The sequence below is a fragment of the Microtus pennsylvanicus genome, chromosome 4, assembly GCF_037038515.1.
Source record: "Microtus pennsylvanicus isolate mMicPen1 chromosome 4, mMicPen1.hap1, whole genome shotgun sequence".
Classification (NCBI taxonomy): Eukaryota; Metazoa; Chordata; class Mammalia; order Rodentia; family Cricetidae; genus Microtus; species Microtus pennsylvanicus.
The window spans coordinates 93,475,341-93,502,109 of NC_134582.1; the positions used below are offsets into that span (position 1 = coordinate 93,475,341).

General features: G+C 40.9%; 1 protein-coding gene across 1 annotated transcript; it reads right to left on the reverse strand.

The window, feature by feature from the left end:
* Nucleotides 1-1,107: 1,107 nt before the first annotated feature.
* On the reverse strand, nt 1,108-23,466 carry Snrnp48 (small nuclear ribonucleoprotein U11/U12 subunit 48). Its single transcript, XM_075969859.1, has 9 exons — nt 23,258-23,466; nt 19,310-19,423; nt 19,034-19,094; nt 18,063-18,137; nt 12,184-12,372; nt 11,108-11,229; nt 5,982-6,067; nt 5,325-5,483; nt 1,108-1,454 (listed from the first exon to the last, which is right to left on the reverse strand). Exons 1-9 carry the CDS (start codon nt 23,411-23,413, stop codon nt 1,415-1,417), a joined length of 1,002 nt encoding a protein of 333 aa, XP_075825974.1. The 5' UTR covers nt 23,414-23,466; the 3' UTR covers nt 1,108-1,414.
* Between the last annotated feature and the right edge of the window lie 3,303 nt (nt 23,467-26,769).

Below are 26,769 nucleotides of genomic sequence, written 5' to 3' on the forward strand. Positions count from 1 at the left end.
AACTGAGCCCATCTGTCATGTTTGAAACCTAAAGTCAATCTGGTCAAAATTCAATCAATCAATCAATCATTGTCAATTACTATTCAAGTAATAATTTGTTTGGAAATGAAATCTTTAGCTGGGTTTCAAAAGTGCAGACTACAGCTAATTTAAGTGAGATACTTAACACTTCATGCACTGGACTCAACTGATTGTTCTAGACTAAACAGAACATAGTATTCAACAAAAAGGAATGTGCTACCAACATACACAACAGGAGCAATACCAAAAATGTGAAGTTACCAAGCATGGTGACACATGCCTATAATCCCAGCATTTGGAAGACTGACACAGAAATTCAAATTCAGAGCCAACCTGGGCTCAAAGACAAAAATAAACACAAAATACCCTTGTGTCAAAGGCAAAGCTCACACTGAGACATTCAACTGCCAAGAGCTGTAGTCAAGAGAAATCCAATCGATGGTAACAAAAAGCGGAGCTCTGGCTGCACTATGTTAGGGGTAGAGGAACTACGGGCAGGTAGAAAACTTCTGGAGGCAGCGGACCATTCTACACCTGGTGGTGCAGACATCCAGTCACACAGGATGAAATGCAGCTACAACAAGCACTTTAGTGAATGCACACCATACATCAAACAAGACACAAAATGATAGCAGCTTTTAATTATCAAACAAAATATGAATATATATTATCGACAAGCTCAAGTTTCCTTAGACTAACCTCCCAATCTTGTTATCTACCTCAATTTCTCCTACATCCTTCCCCACATATAATTAGGAATTTGGAATGGCTTCAAATAAACCTTTAAAATACAATCATATACATATACATCCGTAAGAAACACATAGTATTATTTGCACATGGGTCTAATGCTGACTTAAATATACCTACTACTTAAAATTCCCCCTTAGCATTACATTTTAAAGACCTATCTATCCATGTGAACACAGATCCAGGTTATTCCTTTTACTGCTAATACAATACTTTAACCTATGACTGACTACACCATGGTTTACTCAGCCAGGCCATCCCCATTCAGAAAGATAATCAGATTGCTCTCACAGATTACAACTCTCCAGTGTAGGACAAACGGGAGTCACTGCTGGGTCACTCTAGCCTCAGTTTAACTTCCTACAAGGACAATGTTCTCATGAATAATTTGCCTATTTGAAGTACTGAGTAGTTAAAAAAAAGAAAACTGTTAACTATATTACAAAAACAATGAAACAAATAATAAGAATCTATTAAAATACTAAGAAAAATGCAAACATGTACAGTACAATTTGATTCACGGTTTGAACATTTATTAAAATACTGAGTATATGATCATAACAGCCATTTTCTTCTATGCAAAGATTATAATTAAAACACCAGCATATGTATTCCAAAAGCAGTCACATTCTGTTTATATTTTTTACTTTCTTCTTTTATGACTATGATGTCTTTCTCCATCCCTGAAATAAATAGGCATAAAATTATGAGACATATTATTTATATTAGAGCTTTACAGTAATTCAGCAAAGTTATTTTTACCAGACATAAACTATGATAAGCTAAGACATGCATTTACAACTGAATAAGAAATCATACTGCTAACTAACTAACAAAAACAAAACCTAAGTCTGTTTACAAATAAACGATTTATATGAAATTTTCTCACCTGGGCTGACAATGCTCCCTCCAAGAACCAAAGACCCCTAACAAAACCCCAAACCTAGTATTACAAGCCTTCTTTTGAGTTGCTGGTGGGAACTGTTCAAGAAACTCCCAAAGAAGTAAAGGTTATTGCTGCTGTTCTTGGCTGTCCCTCAGAGGCGGAAGGTAAGTCCCTATTGCTGAAGACACCACGCACTTCAGACACAGAGCCCAGAGATCCCTGAGCTGGAACTGACATGAATAAATTCCTACTCCTTGAGGACTAGCTTTCAGGGTACCAGAAATCACCATGCAAACTTCCAAAGGAGGGAAGCAACCAACAGTCCCACCCAGCTATGATACTTATGAACCACAGCAACAAGCATGGCACAACAGCCCTATGGGTGCTACAGTGCCACAAATACCTTGTTGGTAACCAAAAGTTCTCTAATAGGACTTAAGGCCTACTCAACAAGAGGGGAGTCATGCCTGGTACAGGAAACCTAGCTAACTACCCAGGGCTAGTGAAGTCATGGATCTTGGAAGAGAGCCTTCAACTACCACTTTATTAAACCAGCATAACCCCTAACTTTACTTATAATATTTGTCCTTATACCCACAGTTAAATGTAATCATCACCCCTCATGAAAAAAATTTCTCTTTACAACAGACACAAGACCATTACAGAAAATCACAACTAACCAAAATGTGGAGTTGTGGAGCCTAGTACCAATGGACAGATACATCTACAAAACACCCCCACACCTAAGGCTCAGGGGATACTGCAGAAGACAGGGCAGGGAGGATCAGGGAATGACTGTGTCTCCTAGGAATTTCAGAAATTACACTCATAAAGTCTCACTAACATAACTACCTACAGGACCAGAGCAAAGACAACAGCAGACATGCCAAAGAGAACTGGGGAAAGCCCACGAAGCCTCTAGCCTACACAAAGAACTTCAGGCAACCAAGGAATTCTCAGAGCAGGAGAAATAGTATTCTGAAAGAGCAACCATTTGGTTATCCAATCAATACCAAATGGTCAGCTCTGAAGACACATATACAAGTAACATACAGACTGAGCAGGCTATATTTAGGAATTCATCTGCATATACATATATGCATATAAGGACAATTAATGAAAAAAGGTCATGAATTTGAAAGAGCAAGGAGGGGTATATAGAAGTTTGGAGGGAGGAATGACAAGGAGGAGGATATGATATCTCAAAAGTAAAAGAAAGGGGGAAAAAGGTAAGCAAAATAGGATTATACTTTGGAGATTTGCTTTAAAATAATTCTGAATATATGTTAATGTCAGATGACCAGAGAATCCATTTCAATTTAGAATACTCAAGGTACAGAAAAAATTTAAATTATCTGATTTCTTTATTCTGGCTGCTGTCTCAACCTTCTCTAACTCATTCCATCTTAGGAATGAATGTAGAAATCACTAGGAGGAGTATTTCCTGCGCGTACACTGGTTATCCTCTCTAACAAGACTACTTCATATTCACATTGCAGACTTGCAATGTAAGTTTATAGGGATTGATTAGAGATGTCAACTCTGTAAAGAGCCAAAGTACAGTGTCTACTAGATGGACAAGAGTTCATCTGTGGGAGTCAGAGGGGTAACTAAGCAAGCGTTTCATCATTGTAAGAGAACTGCATCACAGCTAACTGTAGACCTACAGAATGACAGTAAGATTAGCAAAACTGTCAGACCAATACAAAAAGCTTTACTTGGGCTAGAGAGCTTGCTTGAATGTTGACTGCTCTTGCAGAGAAGCAGGGTTCAGTTCCCATCACCCAGGCAGCTTACAAATGCTCGTAGCTACAGGTCCAGGGCACTCAATGCCTTCTTCTGGCCTCCTTGGGCCCCTGCACACACTGGGTGTACATAAGCTCATGCAAGCACACACACACACACACACACACACACACACACACACACACACACACATAAACATAAGTAACTTGTATTATTATTTTTTTTTCTAAACACAGTTTCTCTGTTTAACAATCCTGACTGCTCTGGAACTCACTTTGTAGAACAGGCTGGCCTCAAAATCACCTGCCTCTGCCTCCTGAATGCTGGGATTAAAGGCATGTGCCAACACAGCCTGGCCAATAACTTTTTAAAAAAAGATTCACTAATTCTTCTTTACCATTGGCCCTGCAGAGACACATCCTGTGAAAACCTAGTGTTTGACAGCACTGTGCACATCAAACCAAAGAGCCAGGCATGATGGTGCACACCTTTAATCCCAGAACTTGGGAGGCAGAGGTAGGTATAATCTCTGTGAATTTAAAACCAGCTTGTCTACAACGACAACCAGAGCAACCCAGTGAGACTCTGTCTCAGAAAAACAAAAAACAAACAGATATAACAAAACTAAGTAGGACACAGACCCTGCCTTCCAGAAGCTACCCTTCTCCTGGGGAAGGAACTACTAAGTTCAACAAACAATAGTGTGCTAGGTAAGATTGTCCTTTTTGCTTGAGCAAGAGGACTCAGGAAAAGATAAGACTTTACCAAGCAAGCCTTTAAAAAGAAAAAAAAAAAGACACAGTGCAAAATGGCAAAATGTGTTCAATGAATGAGAACTCAAGTCAGGCTACCCAGGGAAGATTCTGCACTCCATGGGGTAATGGAAGGTACAAGAAACAAGCAGAAACTGATCCTAAATGTGGAAAGCCATTCAAAGGAGTGGGGATTTTGCTGCTGCTCCATTTTTAAGAGAATTCACTTGGGCAGCACAGTAGAAATGGAGCCACAGAGTTTAAGTTCAGACAGCAACCCAAAAGACGACCATTATTCTCTAGTCTGTTCAGACAGCAGCGGGAACAGGAGGGAGGCACACAGCAGAATGGACAGGAATTTGGACCTGGTTTCCGTCTTAGGTAAGATTGAGAGGATTGTCCCTCCAACCAGGACAGGAATACTGAGGAAGAAGGACAGAACAAGAAACAGTTTAGTCAGAGCCCTGGTGAATGTGACATCCAGGGGGATGCCATACAAGATTAGATAGTTTAAATATATTATTTAACATTAATTCATATCTCCTAGTTATCAAAATTATACTATCAAGAGTAAAATTTACTGGTTGAAATTAGGATGTGTCTGATTCTAATATTTCAACTAGAGAATTAGCATGAAGAATGAGAAACAGGAGAGGACAATATGAACAGAAGAAAGGTCTAAGCAATATCATAACACTGCCTTATCTAGACATTATTTTCACATCAGGTTAAGAAGTTATTTTTTAAAAAAAGAAGTGGGGGCACCAAGCAAGTCACCTGGTGGTACAAATCTATAATCCAGGCTACTTGGCAAGCAGAGGCAAGAGGATCAAAGGTTCAAGGTCAGCCTGGGTTCTATAGTGAGTTCAAGGCCAGACTGGGTAACAGAGTTAGTTTCTGTCTCAAAATTAAATATATAGAAAAGAACTGAAGTTACAGCTCAGGAGTAGAGCACTTGGTCTACTATGCATGAGCCTCTAGGGCAATGTTTTACCACACACACAGAACTAGGAATACAACACTACAGACGTAGTCTATGAAGTTAGCTACAGTGAATCTGAAGAATTCCACTGATTCCTCCCCCACCTTAGCTTATTCCTACAATGTATTTTCCTGCATTCTACAACAAAGTCAACAATGCTGGATAACTCAGGGGTAAACAGACTCACCTCTCTTTTCTTCTTCTTGACTCGGAATTTTTATCCTTATTTCTTTTTCGTTTGTGTGGGCTCCTACTCCGAGCCCTTCTATGTCGTGAATTTTCCGCATCCAAATAGCTTCCACCAGACTGTCGTGAGTCTACTGAAGCTGATCGCCTTTCTTCATTCCTACAGCACAGAAAGGAATACCCATCAGTTCCTTCCACCAGTGGTCTCATTGCACACACAGACCACCAACCTAATGTATAATATTCTGTATCATACCAATGGCAGAGAGAGTGTAAAAAAACAAGCTTAATCTTATACTCCACAAAGGTAGCAGTCAAAGAAACAACCACTATAATATTACTTACTTATTTCCCTAATATGATTGCTTATCCCTATACCTGACAATATCACAACTCTAAGAACAGTAATTCTGAGCACTGGCAATAAACAAGCACCAATGAATCATAGTATATTACCAAGAATCTTGGAAATGCTATGGTTTAATAGTACATATAGGTGATAGTTAAAAAGATACTACTTTAAGCCAGACATAGTGTGCATGCCCACAATTACAGCACATGAGTGACACACTACTATGCAGCAAGTGCATGGCCCTGGGTTCAACACAAACAGAAAATTAAACAAGCAAACGCCGCATCAGTAAAGACAATGGCATACTTTTCAGCACCATCTTCTGTTCGTTCCTGTTCTTGCCAGTGGTTGCTGAGCTCTTCCATGTGTACCTTTATCACATCCCGAATTACCTTGAAGGAGTAAAAACCAAATGTCAGACAGGGAAGTTGCTCTAATACTTAAGATCCTAACACCTGAAAAATGGGGCTGGAGAGACGGTTCAAGGTTAAAGGACTCTGTTGCTCTTCCAGAAGAACAAGTTTGGTTCCAGCATCTAGGTGGTGTGGCTTACAATCACCTATAACTCAAAATGTGGGGATCTGATGTCCTCTCTGGCCTCCTTGGGCACCTGCACTCATGGTCATATAACCACACACATATATGTAAAAAATAAAATCTTTTAGAAAAATCTCTGCTTGTCATCACTAAAAACTAAGGGTTTTGATATAATGGACTATAGAGGCACGTATTTAGAAACTATAAAATAGGCACTGGTCACACTGGTGAATAGATGGTAGATGGCAATATTATTTCAATATTAAATTTTAAATTGGAGTTATGTTATGACTATGAAAGTAAACAGCCTTATTCTCTGGAAACACATATATACCATTTTGGGACCAAGAATCATAATGTGTGAAATTTACTCTTGAATAACTCAAAGAAAAAATGTACAGATACAAAATAGTAAAGGATGTACAGAAAGGAAAATGGTTGAGTGGCTATGCCTGTAATCCCAATACCAAAGGAATTCTAGAACACCCTGGGCTACACACAGATAGAAAGAGGTTTAGAATAAAATGCCTGTGACACGAAGGCAGAAGGAGGGGCAGAGACGACAGAAGACAATGCAGAGTTTATGGATAAGAGCAAAGAATAACGGCACATGTACACTAAAACATCAGAACGAACCCATCACATTACAAGTAAATTTTTAAAATATTAAAAAACGAATGAAGGAACAAAAAGGAAGAGGGTGGATGGAAATGGTGAATACACAAGGCACAACACCCAAAATGTAAAGTTGTGCAGAATTCTTATTGCTGTTCCTAGTTTCATAACTTCTGCATGAATATATCTATCTGCACATGACTTTAAAACCTTACAATTAAACCAAGATGAAAGACAGAGTGTGAAATATCACAGTTACTTCACAGATGTTCTCGAAAAGAGTCAAGTCCCTAAGTTTTGAGAACCACTTCAAAGCTTCTTTTCTATCTAACCCACACTATCAAGCACAGGACTTGTCCCAGGGAAGACAGATAAACCAAAAACAGAGCTGAGACCTCTCTTGTCTGCCAAGAAAATGTTTCAAAGTATAGGAAATAGGGGCAATTACCAAAGAAAGACACTATAGAGCCAGGCATAGTAGACCATGTCTTTAAACCCAGAACTCAGGAGACAGAAGCAGGCAGATCTCTGGGAGTTCAAGGATAGCCTGGTCTATATAGTGAGTTCTAGGACAGCCAGGATTACACAGAGAAACCCTGTCTCAAAAACAAACAAACAAACAAAAAGCCACTATAGTTCAGACTTGACTGCAGTTTTCCCCTCTCTCAGAGAAACTTTCAATAGCTCCAAAAGCTAAACGCAGAACAATACCAATACTCAACAGGGCTTGAGTCCTCCATGACTTCAGGACACCACAGTAGATGCCTAAGTGAGAACACTAGGCAGTTTCCACAGGACCCTAACGTTTTCAATCTGTACTTAACAATGCCCACTGCTTTCCATCTGGAAAATCCTTACCCCTACTTCTTACCCACTATATATTCTCCCACAGAAACTCCAAGGCAGCCCAGTCTGAGCCAGGAGAAGTGCATGAGCCACACACACCCGCAGTCACAGTCCAGCTCTAGTACCTATCTCTAGAGCAACCCCCTTAGACTATTTTTTTAACCGGAGATGGGGTTTCTCTGTGTAACAGCCCTAGCTGTCCTGGAACTAGCTCTAATAGACCAGGGTGGCCTTGAACTCCACCTGCCTCTGCCTCCCAAGTGCTGGGATTAAAGGTGTGCACCACCACTGCCCTGCTTAGACTACTTTTTGATAGCTCTGCGTGAGCTCATGAAAGCCTACTGTGGTGGTCTGAATGAAAATGGCTCCCACAGAATTATTGGATGTATGGCCTTGTTGGAGGAATTATGTCACTGGGGGTGGGCTTTGAGGTCTCAGAAGCTCAAGACAGGCTCAGTGTCTCTCTCTCTTCCTGCTGCCTGCTGATCCAGATGTAGAACTCAGCTATTTCTCCAGCACTATGGCTACCTGCAGGCTGCCATGCTTCCTGCCATGATGATAATGGACTAAACCTCTGAACAATAACACCCCCAATTAAATGTTTTCCTTTATAAGACTTGCTGTGGTCATGGTGCCTCTACACAGCTACAGAAACCCTAACTTAGATACCTACCTAGAACCCACCTAGCACAGGCCTACCACACAGGAAAAGGCCAGGAGTTTCCTAAAGTTTCCTTGCTTCCCTTTTCCCTCAGAGCTATGGCCTCTATGACCTCACACCAGTCTAACCTTTAAAAAGAAGCACTGCTCCCTCAGACTTTAGCACTCAGAGTCTGTGACATGTTTCACTCACAGCACTAAAAGCTCAGATGACATCTTGTTACCATCACTTTGCAAACCTTACAGCACTGTGCTGTGCATGGTAACTATAATATGTTATATATAATATGTTTGCTGAAACTTGTCAAAATTCAGGTTCTAGTCCAGAGCAAACTAAACTATATAAGGCATGAAATGGGAGCTAGGAAAGGGTAAAATGCAAACAAAGCCAGAAGAAGGGTAAACTGTCGAGTGTACAGGCAGGAGGGAGACAATTATGAGAACATAAACTCCCTACACTGTGCTGTTCCCTTGAGTATGCTTAAATATTTCCATAAGAAAAGGTCAATCATAAAATGATAAAGAATACCAATAGTAACATGATTCCAAGGAGATGAGACCAGAGGGGACCTAGTAAAGAATCAAATATTTGAGAGCCTATAGCACCATACAGCTCCAGACTTCTCCTGAAATAGGCAAGTCTAAAATATATTCTAATTATGAAAATCACTGTAAGAAAAGCAAGGTTGGGTGTGTGGCAAAGTGTTATTTTAACAAACCAGCGACAGCTCAGAAGCAGCTGTCCACTGTGGACGTGGATGAGTGGCCCTTACGCCCACGGAGACTCAGAGTACAGAAAAGAAGAGCACTGCATATAAGGCAGCACCAGGTGTCAGAGCACGGAGGGAAGAATAGGTGTCTCCACACAGCACAATGTGTCAGAGCACGGAGGGAAGAATAGGTGTCTCCACACAGCTTCAAAGGCACGTTGGACGAAAGCAAAAATACAGACAAAATGAGGCTAGATTGCCAAACCTTTGACATCAGGGACGAAATCATATAGAACAATTAGAGTTTAATATGGGAACTGGGACTGGGTCTAGGTAATTTATGTACCAAAAATTCATCAATTTTTCCAACTTAAACGATACCTAAAAATAAGTCTAGATATTTTATCATAAAGAGACTGATTTACAATAAAAAGCACAACATTTCTCACCAGGCACGGCTGCTAATGAAAGTAAGCCCAGCACTCACGAGTACAGAAAGAAAGACTGCTAAGAATAAGTTCACCCTGAGCTACTCTGTGAGTTCCAGGACAGCCTGAGCTCTGGGTTACAGACAGTGAGGGAACCTGTCTCAGTGAATGAATGAGCCAATGACTGAATTAATAAAAAATTTTTAAAAATTCAGGCTAAGGGCTGGAGAGATGGCTCAGTGGTTAAGAGCACTGCCTGCTCTTCCAAAGGTCCTGAGTTCAATTCCCAGCACCCACATGGTGGTTCACAACCATCTGTAAAGAGGTCTGGTGCCCTCTTCTGGCCTGCAGACATGCACACAGAATATTGTATACATAATAAATAAATAAATATTAAAAAAAATTCAGGCTAAATATTCGGTAAGATACTGTAAAAGCATGTTAAAATATCTGCAAAAGAGGCTGGGGAAACAAGTCAGCAGCTGAGAGCACGGGTTTGTCTTGCAGAGGACCTGCACTCAGTTCCCAGTACCCACACGGCAGCTCACAGACACTCCTAACTCCACTCTCAGCGATCTAACACTTCCGGCCTCTGCACACATGTGATACACTGACACAGATGCAAGCAAAGCATACATGAAATAAGAATAAATCTTGAAAAATATTTATGCAAAAAGTAACAGTTATTTACTAAGGAATTTCTTTTTCTTTCTTTTTTTTTCAGTTTTGTTTTGTTTTTTTAAGATAGGGTTTCTCTGTATCTTGGAACTCACTCTGTGGACCAGGTTGGCCTCGAACTCAGAGATCCACCTGTTTCTGCCTTGCTAGTGCTGAGATTAAAGATAAGTGCCACCACTGCCTGGCTGAGGAATTTGTATTATCTTTATTAATCCTCATGATAACCCTGCTACGGCTGTACTATTATAAAAAGGAGGAAGGGTCTCTCCCAGAATCTAAGAAAGCTCAGTGGGGGCTGGAAAGGATGCTAAGAGCATTGGCTGCTCTTCAAAAAGACCCAGGTTCAATTCTCAGCACCCATATGGTGGCTCACAAGCATCTATAATCCAGTTCCAGATCCAACACCCTCTTCTGGATGATATGGGCACCTAAACATACATAATGCACACATATATACTAAGCATATGCATATATAAAATTTTAAAATAAAAAAAGCTCAAATAACTCATGCAAGTCAATGACAAACAGCAGAGTCAAAACTCAGCCAAGGAACATGGTTGTGCATGCCTTTAACTCCAGCATTCAGGAAGTAGAGGCAAGAGGATCTGTGAGTCCAAGACCAACCTGGCAAGTTCCAGGACAGAGAGGACTACATAGAGAGCCAATCTCAACATACTCCCCACCCTCTCAAGCCAAGGGCAGGTGAGAGCCCAAATTTATACTCTCATGACAACACTGCCACTTTCTCCAAAAGAAATGTCTTTAGAAGGCTACACACAACCTCCAGAGATGATGTTGTTACCAGGAAAGCCTCTGCCTGCAAACACTGGGAAAGTACAGACCTATGTGGCACTCTCAGGTCACTTTAGAAAAAAACTCCAAGGGCATAAACCAGACCAGAAAACAATGGGGAATTTTTATTCTCCACACAAACACCACAGAATGATGTGACACTCACCTCAGTGTATGACTTCTTGGTTATGTGAACATTCTTGGCTCTATAGGACTGCCGTCTTCTTTTATAATCTCTCACTTCTGCCAGGATTTCCAGGTAAGATTTTGGACTTTTTCGGCTATTATCTAATGAAAGAATAAACTTATTACATCCTTAGAAGCTTTTCAATTCATAATATGTAATATATATATTATAGTATGTGTATGTTTGTGGGTTTGTCCACGTGAGTGAGGGTGTCTGGAGAGTCCTGAGGACATCTGATCACTTGGAGCTGGAGTTACAGGCAACTGTGGGCACCCAATGTGGGTACTGAGAACCAAACTTGAGTCCTCTAAAAGAGCCTTACAAGCTCTTAACCACTGTTCTCTCTCTAGCCTCACTTTTAAATTAAGAACCTATTGTTAGGAATAATCCTGTTCAGTATGTTTCAAGGTAACACATAAAAAGTTTCAGAAAAATATACATTATGTACACCAACTATTTTTTAATCCCTCCCTCCCCCCACAACAAGGTTTTTCTGTGTAACCATCTTGCCTGTCCTGGAACTCACTCTGTAGACCAGGCTGGCCTCAAACTCAGAGATCCGCCTACCTCTGGCTCCCAAGTGCTGGAATTAAAGGCATGCTTCACCACCACAGCTCAGCTCCCCCCCCCCTTTTTTTTTTGGATTTTCGAGACAGGGTTTCTCTGTAGTTTTTGGTGCCTGTCCTGGAACTAGCTCTTGTAGACCAGGCTGGCCTCGAACTCACAAAGATCCTCCTGCCTCTGCCTCCCGAGTGCTGGGATTAAAGGCGTGCACCACCACCACCTGACTCCCCTTTTTTTTTTAAACCCACTAGGTAAACATAGAATTGTTCAACTCCACAGATTACAGACAAATAGCATTTTTATAGGTGGAGCTATTTAAAGTACAAGTCAAAGTAAAACTCCATTCATAAGCAATACCATTAATCAATAATGTCAATAAGAGATGATACAAAACCACCATACCCCACCTCGTGGCACAAAAATGAAATCACTTTACTAACACTCATGAGACAGAATGACAAGAAATGTAAAGAATGCTGTTCATCTTTAACCTTGATTGACTTTAGCAGCCAAGTCTACAAACAGATCGCTGTCGTTTTCAATGACTTGAGAACCAGAGCGCTTTTTCTTTGTCTCCTCAATGACAAAATCATAAAGGGCAAGGCGATCTGCTTGGGTGAGGTCACACACAGATCGTTTGTGATTCAGAGGAACTTCAACAGGCACCGAAGAATACATTCCTAAGGTATAATAAGACAAGAGCAAATGAAGCATGTGGACTTAACACTCTCTTTAAATACATGCTATAACAATGCAATACTAACACAGCTACTTTTTTTACATAAAAAGGATGTGGTAGATGCTAATGTTCATGATGTCTGCTATTCTCTCCAAACAAGGTTAAGCCAGGTCTATGGAACCAGGCAGTAATAACACAGGAACCAACTCGCTCATTAGAAAGCCTGTGTTCCCGCCATGCTTGCCAGGCTGAAACAGACTCTCAACTACAAGGCATTCTTGAAGGCTTCTCCTATCTCAGCTTCCCAAGTAGCTCAGGCTATCGGCACAACCCATAGGAAAAGGCTAAGAAAGCTTTTGTATAATTTATTAAGTACAACCTCTATACAAAGTAGGAATTATTTCCGTGTATTTGCCTTTTTTCCCTCATAAAAGCTGAAAATATTTTTAGTAGGCAATGCACATTTTTCCTTCTGAAAACAAACCAAGGGGCCATGAATATGTAAAAATAACTCAAATGAAGCATTAGATAGTTCAATACTCAAGTTCATTACATCTGTGCAATGACTAGAATAGGGAATCAAAAAATGTAAATTAAGTCAAGAGTGGTGGCACACACTGGTAATCTTAGCTCTCAGGATTGGGACGATCACAGCCAGGCCTACACAACAAGAGTTCAACCTGGGTGGGCAACACAGTGAGACTATTTTTTTTTTTTAAGTAGAAATCCTAAACTTCCTAAGACCAGGAGACTATTTAAACTAGCTTTAATTTCTGAAACAGGAAGTATGCTGGCTTAAGTAAACCAAATAGAAAAGGTAATAGCAGTGCACCCAATGGTTATGATCATTCTAAAATCTGCTCATGAACGAACAATAAATATATACAATACCTTGGTATGATGTATTAAAACATCGAAGAAAAATTTTGTTTTGAGATTCAAACATTCTCAAAGAAATAAAATGATTGTAACTGTAAACAAAGCAGCTGAAAACAAATCTTCCCACTGCAAACAGAACATCACTACTAAAGGAATGCTAATGTTTGCTAGGTCACCCTCATTAACTTCTTAGGTAAGAGGCTAAAGAATTCAAATAAGAGCATACTATGAACTAAGCATACAAAAGACTGAGAAAGAAAGAAATAGAAGAAGAAATGCCGTAAGAAGAAATGCCGTCACACTTCTCCACAAGCTCAGGAGAGCTCAGTGGCACCGAGGCTGTGGTTAACAGCTGAGATAATGATACCTGGACACTGTTACAAGGGGCTGGAAATGAGTGGGGAGGGAGGACTCCCTCTTAATCAGCCCGTCACTCTGATGCTGAGGCACTATCAGAAGACTTTACGGAGCCGGTGTTAACAAAATATACTATATAAAACAGGCTTTTGTGAGCCTAATTCCTTTGAATATCAGCTTTAAAAATCTGAGAGGAAAAATACAAAATGTAGAAAACAGCAAAATAATCAAGCTCAAAGTTCTTTTATTAATCTTAAATTTCTTTATTACAGAAACTAATACTTAAACTTATTAAAATTCAACCAGAATTCCAAACCAAGACTTCTAAGAGTGACAACTATTGAGATAAAGTCAGAAGTTTCAGTGATACTTTTAAAAGGATATCATTTGCAAAAAGGATACTGCATATCTTTAAATAAGGAGTACATTCAGGTTCCTAATTCCTCTTTATACTCACCCCAATTACTGAAAAAGAAAAAGCACAAAAAAGGTTAAGCAACAAACTACATTTCAAACCTCTCATGACAGTTTATTTAGCAAACTTCATTTCTAGGCAGTGTAAATTTTCAAACGATAAGTTTCCATATGGTTTATGTGCTGTAATTGCTGTAAGTCTGTGTCCTCTTCACATTTTTTAAGTTATGGTAAAATACAAATGAAACACAATTCATCCTTCTTAGCAGTTTTCTTACACAGTTCAGAGCACTGGACAAGACTTCACTATATATATTTATCACCCCTTCCCATCTCCAGAACCCTCATCCATCCAAAACCAGACAGCCATTTACTCTAATGCACATTTTTCCTTGTTATCACTTGCCATCACAGGAAGACTTACCTGCAGCACACATATTTTAGTAAAAGGAACTGTCTCTGTGTGGCATTCATGAATGTACAGAACACCCACACAGGGACAAGCCCTAACATTAAATTAAAAAATAAATAAAGCTCATGGAAGAAAACGAACTTGCTCAAATGGCCTCCAAGGTTCTTCTATAGAACACTGATAGCAAGTCATGGCCATATCTCAAATATGTATGAGGAAACCTACAGCAACACAAACACTTAATACTGCAGAAAAATTTATGATCAAAGTTAATATCTTTGTTATAAAACCAGTCAAAAGAGCTACACAAGACAGCAAACAAACACGTAGGCCTAGGCTGTTCCCATTCATGGGAGGTCAGCAGAGCTGAGGCCTGACCCGCACAACAGGCACAATGAAAACACACATTCACTGCCAACAAACTTCTGCTCTCGTGTACCCTAAACTAGGGGTAAGACGAGGAAACGCATACTGCTTCACATTCACATAAATAAATCAGTAAGGAGGCAGTGAAAGAGATTCCTGTCCTCGGGTCAAAGATGTGAAGATATCTAGGACATAAGTGGACCACAAAGATAATTCTGCTAAAAAAAGAAAAAATGCAGACCCCTACATGGGATTTAAACATATTTTTAAAGGAGGGTTACAGATCACATTAAAATAGTTACTCAAAGCAATTCAGTATTTTTGTTCGGTTGGTTGGTTTTGTTTTTTTGGTTTTTGTTTGTTTGGTTTTTGTTTTTTTGATACAGGGTTTCTCTGTGTAGCTTTGGTGACTGTCCTGGAACTAGCTCTTGTAGACCAGGCTGGTCTCGAACTCACAGAGATCCATCTGCCTCTGCCTCCTCAGTGCTGGGATTAAAGTCGTATGCCACCACCACACTGCCACGATCCAATTTTAAGATAGAATTCAAAGTCAAATAAGTTTCTCTACAAAGTGCAAAGCAATTCCCAATGTCCTAAATTTAATCCTCAGGACCACAAAAGAAAAAAAGGAAAGAAAAACTAAAAAAACAAACAAACAAAAAAAAAACTTTCTGTAATGAAGTGAGCTCAACGTCTAAATTTTACTGTCTAGTTTATAAATTCATACGGTGACATTTTCTAAATTATTTACTTATATAAAACTCATCCATGCCATACTAATACTTTCTGCACATTAGCTTTTTCTCATACAGAATGTCTATCAGTTACTTTAGCACTTGCCAGGCCTATTCTCAAAAGACAACTGTTCTACTGCACAGAACAAATCTCACAAGCTACTTATGCAAGGTAGGTGGCAGACTTTCTCCTTCAGACTGACAAAGGGTGAGCAGCACTGACAAGAGCATGTGTGTGCAGTCCGATGTTCTCACAGCGATGTAACACATATGAACATCGCAAAGAACTCCAGTCCATGACTTTTACTACATGAAGATCATTTCTAACCCAAAATAAAAGAACTCAGTTGAGAGCCTGTGACACAGAAAAAAATTCATTCTGGATGCAGCCTTGCTGCTACCCAGCAAAGATGAGTTTCTTCCCTCTGTGTTTCTTCACCTAGAGAAGGAAAAACACTTCTCCAACACAGCACAGCTTGCTGAGAAAAAGAAATGGAACACGCAAAAGAGCTCAGGGATAAAGAACTTAAAAAAAAAAAAAAGGATCAGCTGGATGTGTGGCACACACCAGATCTCCAGCATTCACAAGGGAGGCTGAGATAGGGTTACTGTCTGACTGAGGGAGCCTCAGCTAGAGACCCTGTCTCAAAGAAACAAGTGGAGGGGTGCAGAGGGGGAGAACCTTACTAAAGAACAAAAACACCAGGCTTTTAGAACAAACACAAAAGGATGTTATCAAACTGGCCTATCAGCCAGTTAGTTTACTATCTGTAAAATATAGACCCTGGAGTCCAAGATCCAAATACTCTTTCAACTCCAAAACATATTTATTAATCTATCTACACCAGCTAAGTGCTGTGGAATAAGGCTCTTGCATGCTATAATGATTTGTCACTTGTATTAGTTTAATAAAACGATGACTGGACAGTAGCAGGAAGTATAAGCTGGGTGACCAGAATAAGAGAATTCTGGAAAGAGAGTCAGCTGTCATCCAGAAGCAGAGGAAGCAAGAGGAGAATGTCTTACTGAGAAAAGAAACCAAGTCATGTGGCTAAACATAGATAAGAATTATGGGTTAATTTAAGCTATAAGAGCTAGCTAATAGTAAGCCAGAGCTAATTGACTAAACAATTTATAATCAATGTAAGAACAGCTGTGGGACTGGGCAGGGCAGAAACTTCTGTCTACAGTTAAGAATCAATATCTTAAAAGCCAAGACTCTCAAAAAAAACCCTTCATTTTTAAAAAAAATTAATTCTACTAGTCTATTAATTAACAGAGCCAAAAAACAGAAACAACAGATCATGAAAGACTTCAGTGATCACAGATCAGTAATCTGTAAACTGGAAAGCTGAGCTGAAGGCCAACAGGCACCAATGTGGGAGCTTTGAAAGGAAATACAAGAAATGTGTTTAGGCTGCCAAGATGGCTCAGTGGGTAAAGATGCCTGCCACCAAGCCTGACCATGTGAGTTCAACCTTCAGAAGCCACATTGTGGAAGGAGAGAATTCACTTCTAAAGTTGTCCTTGGACCTCTATACTTTATTATGGCACATGTGCCACCCTCACCCCCACTTCCTCCCACAAATACACAAATCAAAAGTGTGTTTCTAGCTACTGAGTAACTAACACAAGATACACAGGCCAAGGACAAAAAATCTTCCTTCTAAAGCCACAGGGCAACTCAGATAGTGACACATGGCTTCTTAGAACAGTTTTGGGGAAAGGCTGAATTTCAACAAGGGAGAAAACCTGCATAACGACTTGGGGGTGGGGGCAGGGGGGGACAAGACAATGGGGGACAGGGGACAGGAAGGAGCAGTCCACCTCCCACAGAAAGACAACCTTGGCAAGAGGTGCCAGTTGTGCTCTGACTAAATGTCACACCCAGACTCAAAGTCTAAACCCTTTAGGATCTTCATTCCTTCTGTTTGAGTGAAGCTGTTCTTTTAGCTTATAGTTAACTTTTTTTATTTTAGTTTCTGTCGAATTCTAAGGCAGAACCCTTTGAAAACAGCTCCAAAGCTGAGTACGAGACCCCACAAACCGTGTAAGACCAGAGCAGATCAACCACTGTGCTTGTGCCTTCCTGGTACAGACTCAGGAGGTAATGTTCCGAGAGCGGCAATGGAGACTACACGTTTCGCAGTATGTGTATTTCAACATTTTCAAGCTCTCAGGGACAGGGACTGGCACCCCAATAGAACAAAGCAAGAAGACACCCTTATCCAGCATACCTACTCAATAAATAATCTCTCTTTTAACAACTTACCCACAAGGCAACCACACCTATCAGATAATGCCAAAACAGCACCCCTGGCTGAGATGGTGTCTGAGGGATCCTCCAGTGTATCTGAATAGGAAATAGCTAATAATCGAGTTGAAACAATGTAAGCTATTCCACTGTTAAATATAAACCTGATCCTTTTTCAGTGTAACCATTCCACAAGGGTTTTCTTGAGAAGTAATATCACGCTTATATAAGGAAAAATACCTTGATTCACAAATTAGCCGGACTACAACACTTACTTTGACTGTAACTATCGCCATCGTTCCCAGCTGCAGTTCTAGCTTGCTTAATTATCTGGAACTGTGAATCCTTATCTGAAAAAGAAAAATCCAAATCAAGGTCTATAATCTCAGGAAGAATTTTTTTTTCCCAGTCCACTAGGTGATCAGTTTCCAATTAGTTCAGAAAACATAATCAGGCATTCAGGATTAGCAGGTACAAATTTACGCAACTAATAACTAGTATCTCTGACAGTACAGACAACATTTGAAGTGTATTAGATTTATCATAATCTTTAAGGTGTGGAAGAGTGTGCTTCCCTGGAAAATAACACTCTAGGTTCAGTCTCCAGTACCACAAGAAATAATGAAACTTAGGCAATCAACAGGGCAACAGTGCACCAAAAGTCACCTACATACCTGCGTTGAATCAGGACGTCCGTTTCTAGAGATCAATCAAGACTTTGTCCATATACTGCAAATAACTGGAACACATTTCCCATTTTCATCTTTCCTTATCTTCAGTTCCCATTGGATGGGTCAGGATCCCACCCTCCCTTGTACCTTCAGTCATTGCTGTATAGTCATATTTTTGTTACAACCAAGAAGGGAGGCGTGTGCCCTACTATATAATTGTTTCTCTTTGTTGTTTTGAGACAGGGTTTCTCTGTGTAACAGTCCTGGCTGTCCTGGAACTCACCCTGCCAGACTAGGTTGGCCTCAAACTCACAGAGATCTGCCTGCCTCTGCCTCCCAAGTGCTGAAATTAGAGGTGTGTGCCACCATGCCTGGTCTACTACACAAAATTTTGCAGGATTTTCACCTCTGTTAACATATGCCCAATCCCATTTTTACATTACATGAATTATCTTCATTGTGTACTAATTACTCCTATTATCACTGATCACAAGCATGTCTATAATATCCATTCTTTTGCTAAAGAAAAATATAAAAACTAGACTATTTTTTCAATTATAATCTAATATACTTACTCAAAGTAACTGAAGGAATCTTCAAATTCTCATAGAAAAAAGCAGGATTATACATTTCATCCTAACAATGAGAAAACAAGAAGAGAAACTTTAGCTAGTATTCTTGAAGACTGCACAGTTGTCTGCTTTAAGATTTGATAGAAATAATACCACTACTGAAGTTTCTAAGAATTTGTGAAGTCAGTCAAAGTACTGTGTTCTAAAGGGATCATAATACACCCTCCTGGACTTACTGAAGAATGAATTACACGATATGATGCAATAAACAAATGTTACCTCTTCCTCTTTGGCATAGCCCAGCTTCCTCAATCTGCAAGATTCCATGTGCTTTGCTAATGATGACTTAGGCATATGATGATTGGAATCATAAGGGCATATCGTGATTTCATCCTGCAAAAATCAAACAGAAGGAGGAAAATAGTATTTAAACAACAATCAGTACTTTCTTTTCTGCAGATCTCCCTTATTTAAAAAAAAACAAAACTGTTTCAAAATTCTAAAGCCTCAGTCCTCTTTCCAGTCCTTCAGAGCTTAACTTTCTTATTTTTGTTGTTGTTGTTGTTTGTTTGTTTTCAAGACAGGGTTTCTCTGTGTAGCCTTGGCTGTCCTGTAACTCTCTCTCTGTAAACCAGGCGGGCCTCAAACTCAGAGATCCGCTTGCTTCTGCCTCTCAAGTGCTTAAAGACATCTGCCACTATTACCCACCTGAGCTTAACTTTCTTAATGATCAATTCACTCTCCCCAGACTCACAGCCATTGGTAAATGTTTATCTCTACACCTCTGTCCTCACTACCTGACTGACATCAGCCATTAGCACTCTTCCTGCTACTGAACCCGAAGAACATTTCATGGCTGTTGTATTTGAGCTCCTGGTCCACTTTGCTCTCTTGTTGTTTATGTATACACATGGATATAGGAGCACATGTGTAAATGTGCATGTGGAGGCTGGAGATCAACCTTTTTCTCAACCACTCTCTACCTTATTTTTTGAGACAAGGTCTCTTACTAAATCTGAAGCTCACCTATTTGGCAAGACTGGCTAAACAGCAAGCCCCAGTACTGAGGTTACTGGTTCTACGAATTCTCACGTTTCTGAAGCAAGCACATTATCAACTGAGCCATCTCCCCAGCCTTTGTTTTATTTGTGAGGCAGGATCTTGCTATGTAGCCCAAGCTGGCTTTGAACTTAAGGCACTCTTCCTGCCTTAGTCTCCAGAGTGCTGGGGATTACAGGCACTCATCACCACATCTAGCTTCTGATATTTCTGCCCCTCTGGTTCTTGAAGTTACTCCTTTTAAATGTTGGTATTTCATGTAATGCTAATCATTAACCTCTTGTCATTCAATAACATGCTTCCTAGCCAATATTCTGCCTTCAAGTCTCACTGTAGTTTAGTTCCCAAATCTATGTCATGAGATCATGTTTCTCTCTTAGGCACCTTGTACTAAGATCAAGGTGGCTCAAAGGGTGCAGTACTCACCAAGCAAGTCTGATGATCTGAGCACAATCCCCGAAACCCATACAAAGTTAGGAAGAGAGAAACTGATTCCACAAAACTGCCCTGACCCACCCCACCATCATATACACACAATAATTTTCTTTAATCGTTTTAATAATTATTAAGTATGTTGTACTAAAAGCCCAACATGAACAAAAATAAATTCAATATATTCATGGTTTGTGTGATGTTTGGTCTTAATTGTCAAATTGATACAATCTAGACTCACCTAGGGCCTTTGGGCCCATATCCATGTAGAAGCATCTTGTTTAGGTTAACTGGGGTTGAAGACTGTGAGTGGAACTACTCCTGGGCCAGGTTTCTAAGCTATATGCTTGGTTGCAGAAGCAATGACCAACTGCTTCAAGCTCCTGTAGCTTTGGCTTCCCTATTAGCACAGACTTTACCTTAAACTGAAAGCCTCCTTGGTTTTGCATCTGTTGCTGTGATAAAACACCCGCAGAAGCAACTTAAAGAAGAGCTCATTTGGTTCACAGTTCCAGGTCACACTGTCCACCCTGCAGAGAAGCCAAAGCTGCGCAAATGCACCCACAGTTACGGATGAGACAAGAATGTATGAAACGCTAGTGTTTGGGTTATTTTTCCCTTGAATTAGTACAGGGCCCGGCCCATAAAATGGTACTCCCCTCTTCGGGGTGAATTTCCCCACCTTGATTAATCCAATTAATAAATCCCTCCCTGTGATGCCCAGAGGCCAACCTAATTTAGATCATTCCTTATTGAGAGTCTGTCCCAGGTGATTCTGCACTGTGTGAAAGGATCATGACACCATCCTTTCTTTTTAAAAAACAATTTATTTTTTTTTTTAATGCACATGGGTGTTTCACCTGCATGCATATGTGTGAGAGTGTCAGATGATCTGGAACTCGAGTTACAGGCAGTTGTGAGCTGCCATGTAGGTGCTCGGAACTGAACCCAGGTCCTCTAGAAGAGCGCCAATGTTCAAGCACTGAGCCATCTCTCCAGCCCCACACCTTCTCTTAACCTTGCTAATGTTGGGTATTTTATCACAGCAACACAGAGGTAACTACGCCCCCTAGCACCCAAAGCTGCGTTCTTCCCATTTCTGTGAAAGGAGCCACCTGCCCAGAAACTGCCTCTTCCCTTGTCACCACATCCAAGAATTGCCTAGTCCTGACGTTTTTACTCTTAAATGTCTTTGAAATCCTCTTCATTCTCTCTATCCCCAGTGCCACTTCTCCAATTCTAGATGCTCCAACCACCTCTCTGGATAACAACTGCTATCTAATTGCTTTCCATCTCTGCTTTCTGGGATGGCTGCTCTCTACCCCAGTCTCCACCATGCAGCTATTTTTGAAACCCTAGCTCTGCCATTTACTGACTATAAGATACTGGGCAACATAATCAACCTTTCCTTGACTCGGTTTCTTCATCTATAAAAGGGGAGCAACAGACCCTCATATCTCAGAAAGATATCATGGAGATTAAATAAACATAAATATATGGGTTTATACACAGAACACATTTGAGTAAGGGCCTAGCACATGGTATGTACTAAGGAATTTTACGTATCAATTAAGTACACGTGGTATCAGTTAAGTACACGCACTCTTAGAAACCACAAGGCCTGCATTCAAACCCCAGCGGCCAGTTATCATCAGTGTATCCACTCTGATGGTTTTGCTTCCTCATCTGCAGAACGCTGGCAATAATTCTCGCCTCAGAGGGTCATGGAGAATGTTAAAGGAAGTAATGTAGGTGCCGTATACAAGGCATTAGGTGAGGGTTAATATCCTGATGCCAAGCAAACGGTGACCTAGAAGGGGGAGGTGGATCCTGCTCAAAGGCCTGGAAATTTCATAAATCATCTAATACATAACTCAAAAATGTTCAGCCGGGCGGTGGTGGCGCACGCCTTTAATCCCAGCACTCGGGAGGCAGAGGCAGGTGGATCTCTGTGAGTTCGAGGCCAGCCTGGTCTACAAGAGCTAGTTCCAGGACAGGAACCAAAAAGCTACGGAGAAACCCTGTCTCGAAAATAAATAAATAATAATAATTAAAAAAAAGGAATGGCTCATTTAAAAAACAATGTTCAGTTCTCCCCCATACCCACTTTACAGCACCGTCACTAAGTCTTAAATCCAGGAGCTATAACTGGTTAATTCATAACTTCAAATATACTCATAAATGAACAATAGAGGGTATTTTCCTTCTAATTGTCACTTCAATTTTAATAGCAAGTAGCTTATATGTGCATCTAACATATCTTAAATATTTCCATTGGCGTACGACTTACACCTTATTATTTCAGCATAGTAAACGCATGGGAGTATAAAAAAACTCCGCGCAATGCAAATTCCCCTTCATCCTGGGCCGATCAAAGTAAGTCAGGATAATTCACTCAAATACACTTAAGTGTCAGCTGCTAACTACCATTCCTTAGTGGCGTCCTTTCCAGAACCGGTACTATCCGAGTGGAAGGCGTCCGGATTTAAGGCAGAGAAAAGAGAACTCGACACCCACCTCCCGCCCCCCGGCTTTCCTGACACTGACTCTTAACGCAATGCGGAATCCTTATGACAGATGACAGAGCAAATCGCCAAGCCCACAAGCAGCACCCCCGGAACGTGCACCCCACGAGCCCTGTCCGCCTCCGCACCGCACCGCATCGAGATGGAGGCGCGTCTTCCCCTCGGCGAGAAGCCCACAGCCCCGAAAAGGCCAGGCCACCGCCTCCCTCACCTCGGCCGCCGCCTCGTCCCCAGGGTCCAGCTGGTCCAGGCTCCATCCCAGGGACGCCGTCACCTCCTCCAGAGTCCGGCAGCAGCTCTCTACGAACTCGCTCAACTCCTCTTGCAGCCGCCGCCGCTCCTCCAAAGGTGGAGGCTCAAGCTCCATACTCGCCGCTCGCCGGCCGCAGGAAGTTGTCGAACTGCTGGCCGAGCGCGCGGGCTTCTGGGAGCTGTAGGCGGGGTCTAGGGATGACGCCAGCTTATAGGAAAGAGCCGCGGGAGCCGTAGTTTTGAAAGGTGTCTTCCGGGTTCTTCGGGGCCAGATTTCGTTTGCTAATAGCAGGTTTGCACTTGCGTCCTGGCTTACCAGAGCATCATTCTCCACGCCTCTTCAGCGTTTTTAGGAAAAATTATTTATATCGACAGAAATGCTTAAAGAAAAACAAAAAAAAAAAGTATCGGTAGAGCCTTCCTCCAGCTCATTAGCATTTTGCCACTCTTAATTACTCTAAATGTCTTCATATCTTCTTGACTCTTCATCCCTGATGTTAGTATGCACGTCCTCAGAACATTTTCCTACGTAATTGCAATGCATGACCAAACACAAAATTCGTAAAATCATGTAACGTATAGTTTGTTATCTGCCGAATTCTTCTTCCAGCAATTGTATTATGTTTCAACCAATTGACTTTAATTAGTATAATCTCTTAATTTAAGACAGCCTCCTCTCCTCTCTCTACAGTTCACCCTTCCCATTTCTGAGACAAGAGTGTCACTATGTAGTGTCACTGTCTGGCCTGAAACTCAGTTTGGATACCAGACCTAGATCTGCCTGCTTCTGCCTTCCGAGTGCCGAGGTTATAGACTTGCATCAACCAGTCTGGGGTAGTAATAGAGAAGAAAAGAGAAAGAGGACTGAAAATTTTCTTTGGGGCCTTTGGTGGGCGGTTACAAGTAGTAGCTAGGAAAACAGAATGATGGAATGTCAGATGACAGATAAATATTTCTCACACCCAATCATTTCTGAGCATGGATAGGACAGAGAAAGCAAGAATCTTAAAAAACAAACAAACAAACAAAGTTACTTTAGTACTGTAGTATTCAGATGGTATTCATAGATACTGCTTTGAATATTTTTTTAATTTTAAGAAGTGTATTTTTATGTGTATAGGTGTTTTGCCTGTATATATATCTCTGTACCACATGTATGCCTAGAGCCTTTGAGGTCAGAAGAGGGTGTGAAATCTGCTGGAGTTAGGAGTTACAGATGGTTCTGACCTACCATGTAGGTACTGAGAAATGAAACTTGGTTCTCTGGAAGGGCAGCAATACTCTTAATCTCTGAGTCTTCTCTCCAGCCCCTGTTTTGCAAATCCATTCCCTAGTAACATCGCAAGAAATTTTATTTAACGGGATTTATATATTTTCATAGTGACACAGTAATCATTGTGTGGAGGTGGGCCCCTCCCTCTTGCTTCTTTTGTCATCCATATAATGTAACCTGAACATGCTTATCCAGCTGGAGCTCTTTAGGGATAAAATCAATGGTTTTATTAAGTATTAGTCTTCGAGATTTAAAAGAAAATATGACTTTCCATCACCTACAATATGACGTCGCTGTGTGGTTGGTCTCAGGACATATTTGTGTTTGGTTTTTCGTTTAAGCTTTTAACTTTTTTAATTTCCTGTACGGGTGGGTGTGGTTCTGTCTGACCTGGTATGTCTTTCTTTCCGTTTCAGCACTTTGACTTCAAAGTCTACTTATGCTGTGCAGGTTAAGACTAGAGTAGCAATTATGTGATCATTTTCTAAAATGGAGTTTGATATAGGCAAGCTTGATTCACTAGAGCAAAATGTAAACATTTTTGTTTAAAATTAAATTGTCAGAAGCAAGTTTATTAGCCATCCTGGAGCTCACCATGTGATTGTGTCAGCCGGTGCGACCTTACGGATGGCTGGGCGTGTTTATCTAAGGAAAGGTCATTGTTAAAAAAGATACATGCTATACCTTCATAATAAAAGACATGAAAAACTATTATCCCTCACAGAGGGATTCGTGCTTAGATTCCCTCCAGATTTTGTCAGCTTGACAGGTGACACCAACCACCCTAGCGTTCTGTCCAGTCTCCATTTTATTATTTATTTCACCATAGATATGGGGGGGCCGTTTTAAATTTGGGTTTTAAAATGTAGTATTATTATTTCACTCTCATTATAATTCTGTTAATAGCCAAGTTGCCGTAGATCTGACCAGTGGAAATCATCCCTCCCTCCTCCATGTCTGTGACACAGCTCTGTTAGTGTTCCATGCTTCGCTTTAACAAACCAGGCTAATCTCTGCTTTTGTACGACTCGGCCTTTCATCTCCCTGTCTTATTTTGATCCCCAGAACCAAATATCTCTCCTTATCAGATCCATGCTCCCCTTCCCGTTTCCTTTACCCCCAGGGGAAGAACTATGAGGGAAATTTTGGTTGCCAGTCATTTCCAAAGGCAAATAGTATAGCGCCCACCTTTTAATTTAAAAAAAAAAAGAGTACGGTCATTCAGTAAACAATAAGAAAAGAGTGTTGTGAGGAAAACATGGCACCAGTAGAAACGGAAGGGGGTCAGCAGCTTCAAGCAGATGTGGAGTTAGGGTTGAGCTCTAGAGTCTTTATCCACCCAAAGTCGTTGCTTTTTGTTTTATTTTCATAGCCAAGTGGTAGATGTTGATCACAGACCCAGTAGCTGTGCCCTTCCTTTCCCCGGCTCTGCCCTCACCTTCTCTTCCAGAATGCAGGCTGCAGCTGACTAATCCCTGTTGTGGAGGTTAGAACACACAGATGAGGTGGGTAGGCAGCAAACCAACCCAGCCCTCTCCCACCCCCACAGCTGCATGGTAAACTTTCGGTTCTACCCAGTAGAGGCTCCTTGGCATGTATGTGGGGTGGAACTTCACGCCAGCAATCCTAAACTAAAAGTCAGAGTCTCCTTTGTTTGAGGGAGATTTCTCTGAAGGTTTGTTCTCTCTCTCTCCGTCTCCCCCCTCCGGTTTCTCCCCAGTTCTCCCTGTCCATGCTGTCCACAAGGGAGTTTTTTGTTTGTTTGTTTTTTAGGTTTTTCAAGACAGGCTTCCTCTGTGTGACAGTCCTGGCTGTCCTGGAACTTGCTTTGTAGACCAGCTTGGCCTCGAACTCACTGAGATCTTCCTGCCTCTGCCTCCTAAGTGCTGAGATTAAAGGCGTGTGGCACTACTGCCTGACTTTCTAACCGTCCACTTTAAGCTCTCCTTCCTAACCCTGTCTCCACCCCAATAGCTTATCTGATCTTATTGATTTTCTTCTTCTGCATGTTTAGCATTTTATTTGCGGTTCTATATTTTATCTCTATGAAATGTGTTTGATTGTGCATATCCTGTTGGTGAACGGAAGTTATCCCACTGATTGTTTTAGGTGTCTCTTGTCCCCATCCAAACTGCAAAAGTCTTGCAGTTAGTAAATTCTATTGAATTCTTTTTATTATTATTTATTTATTTATTATG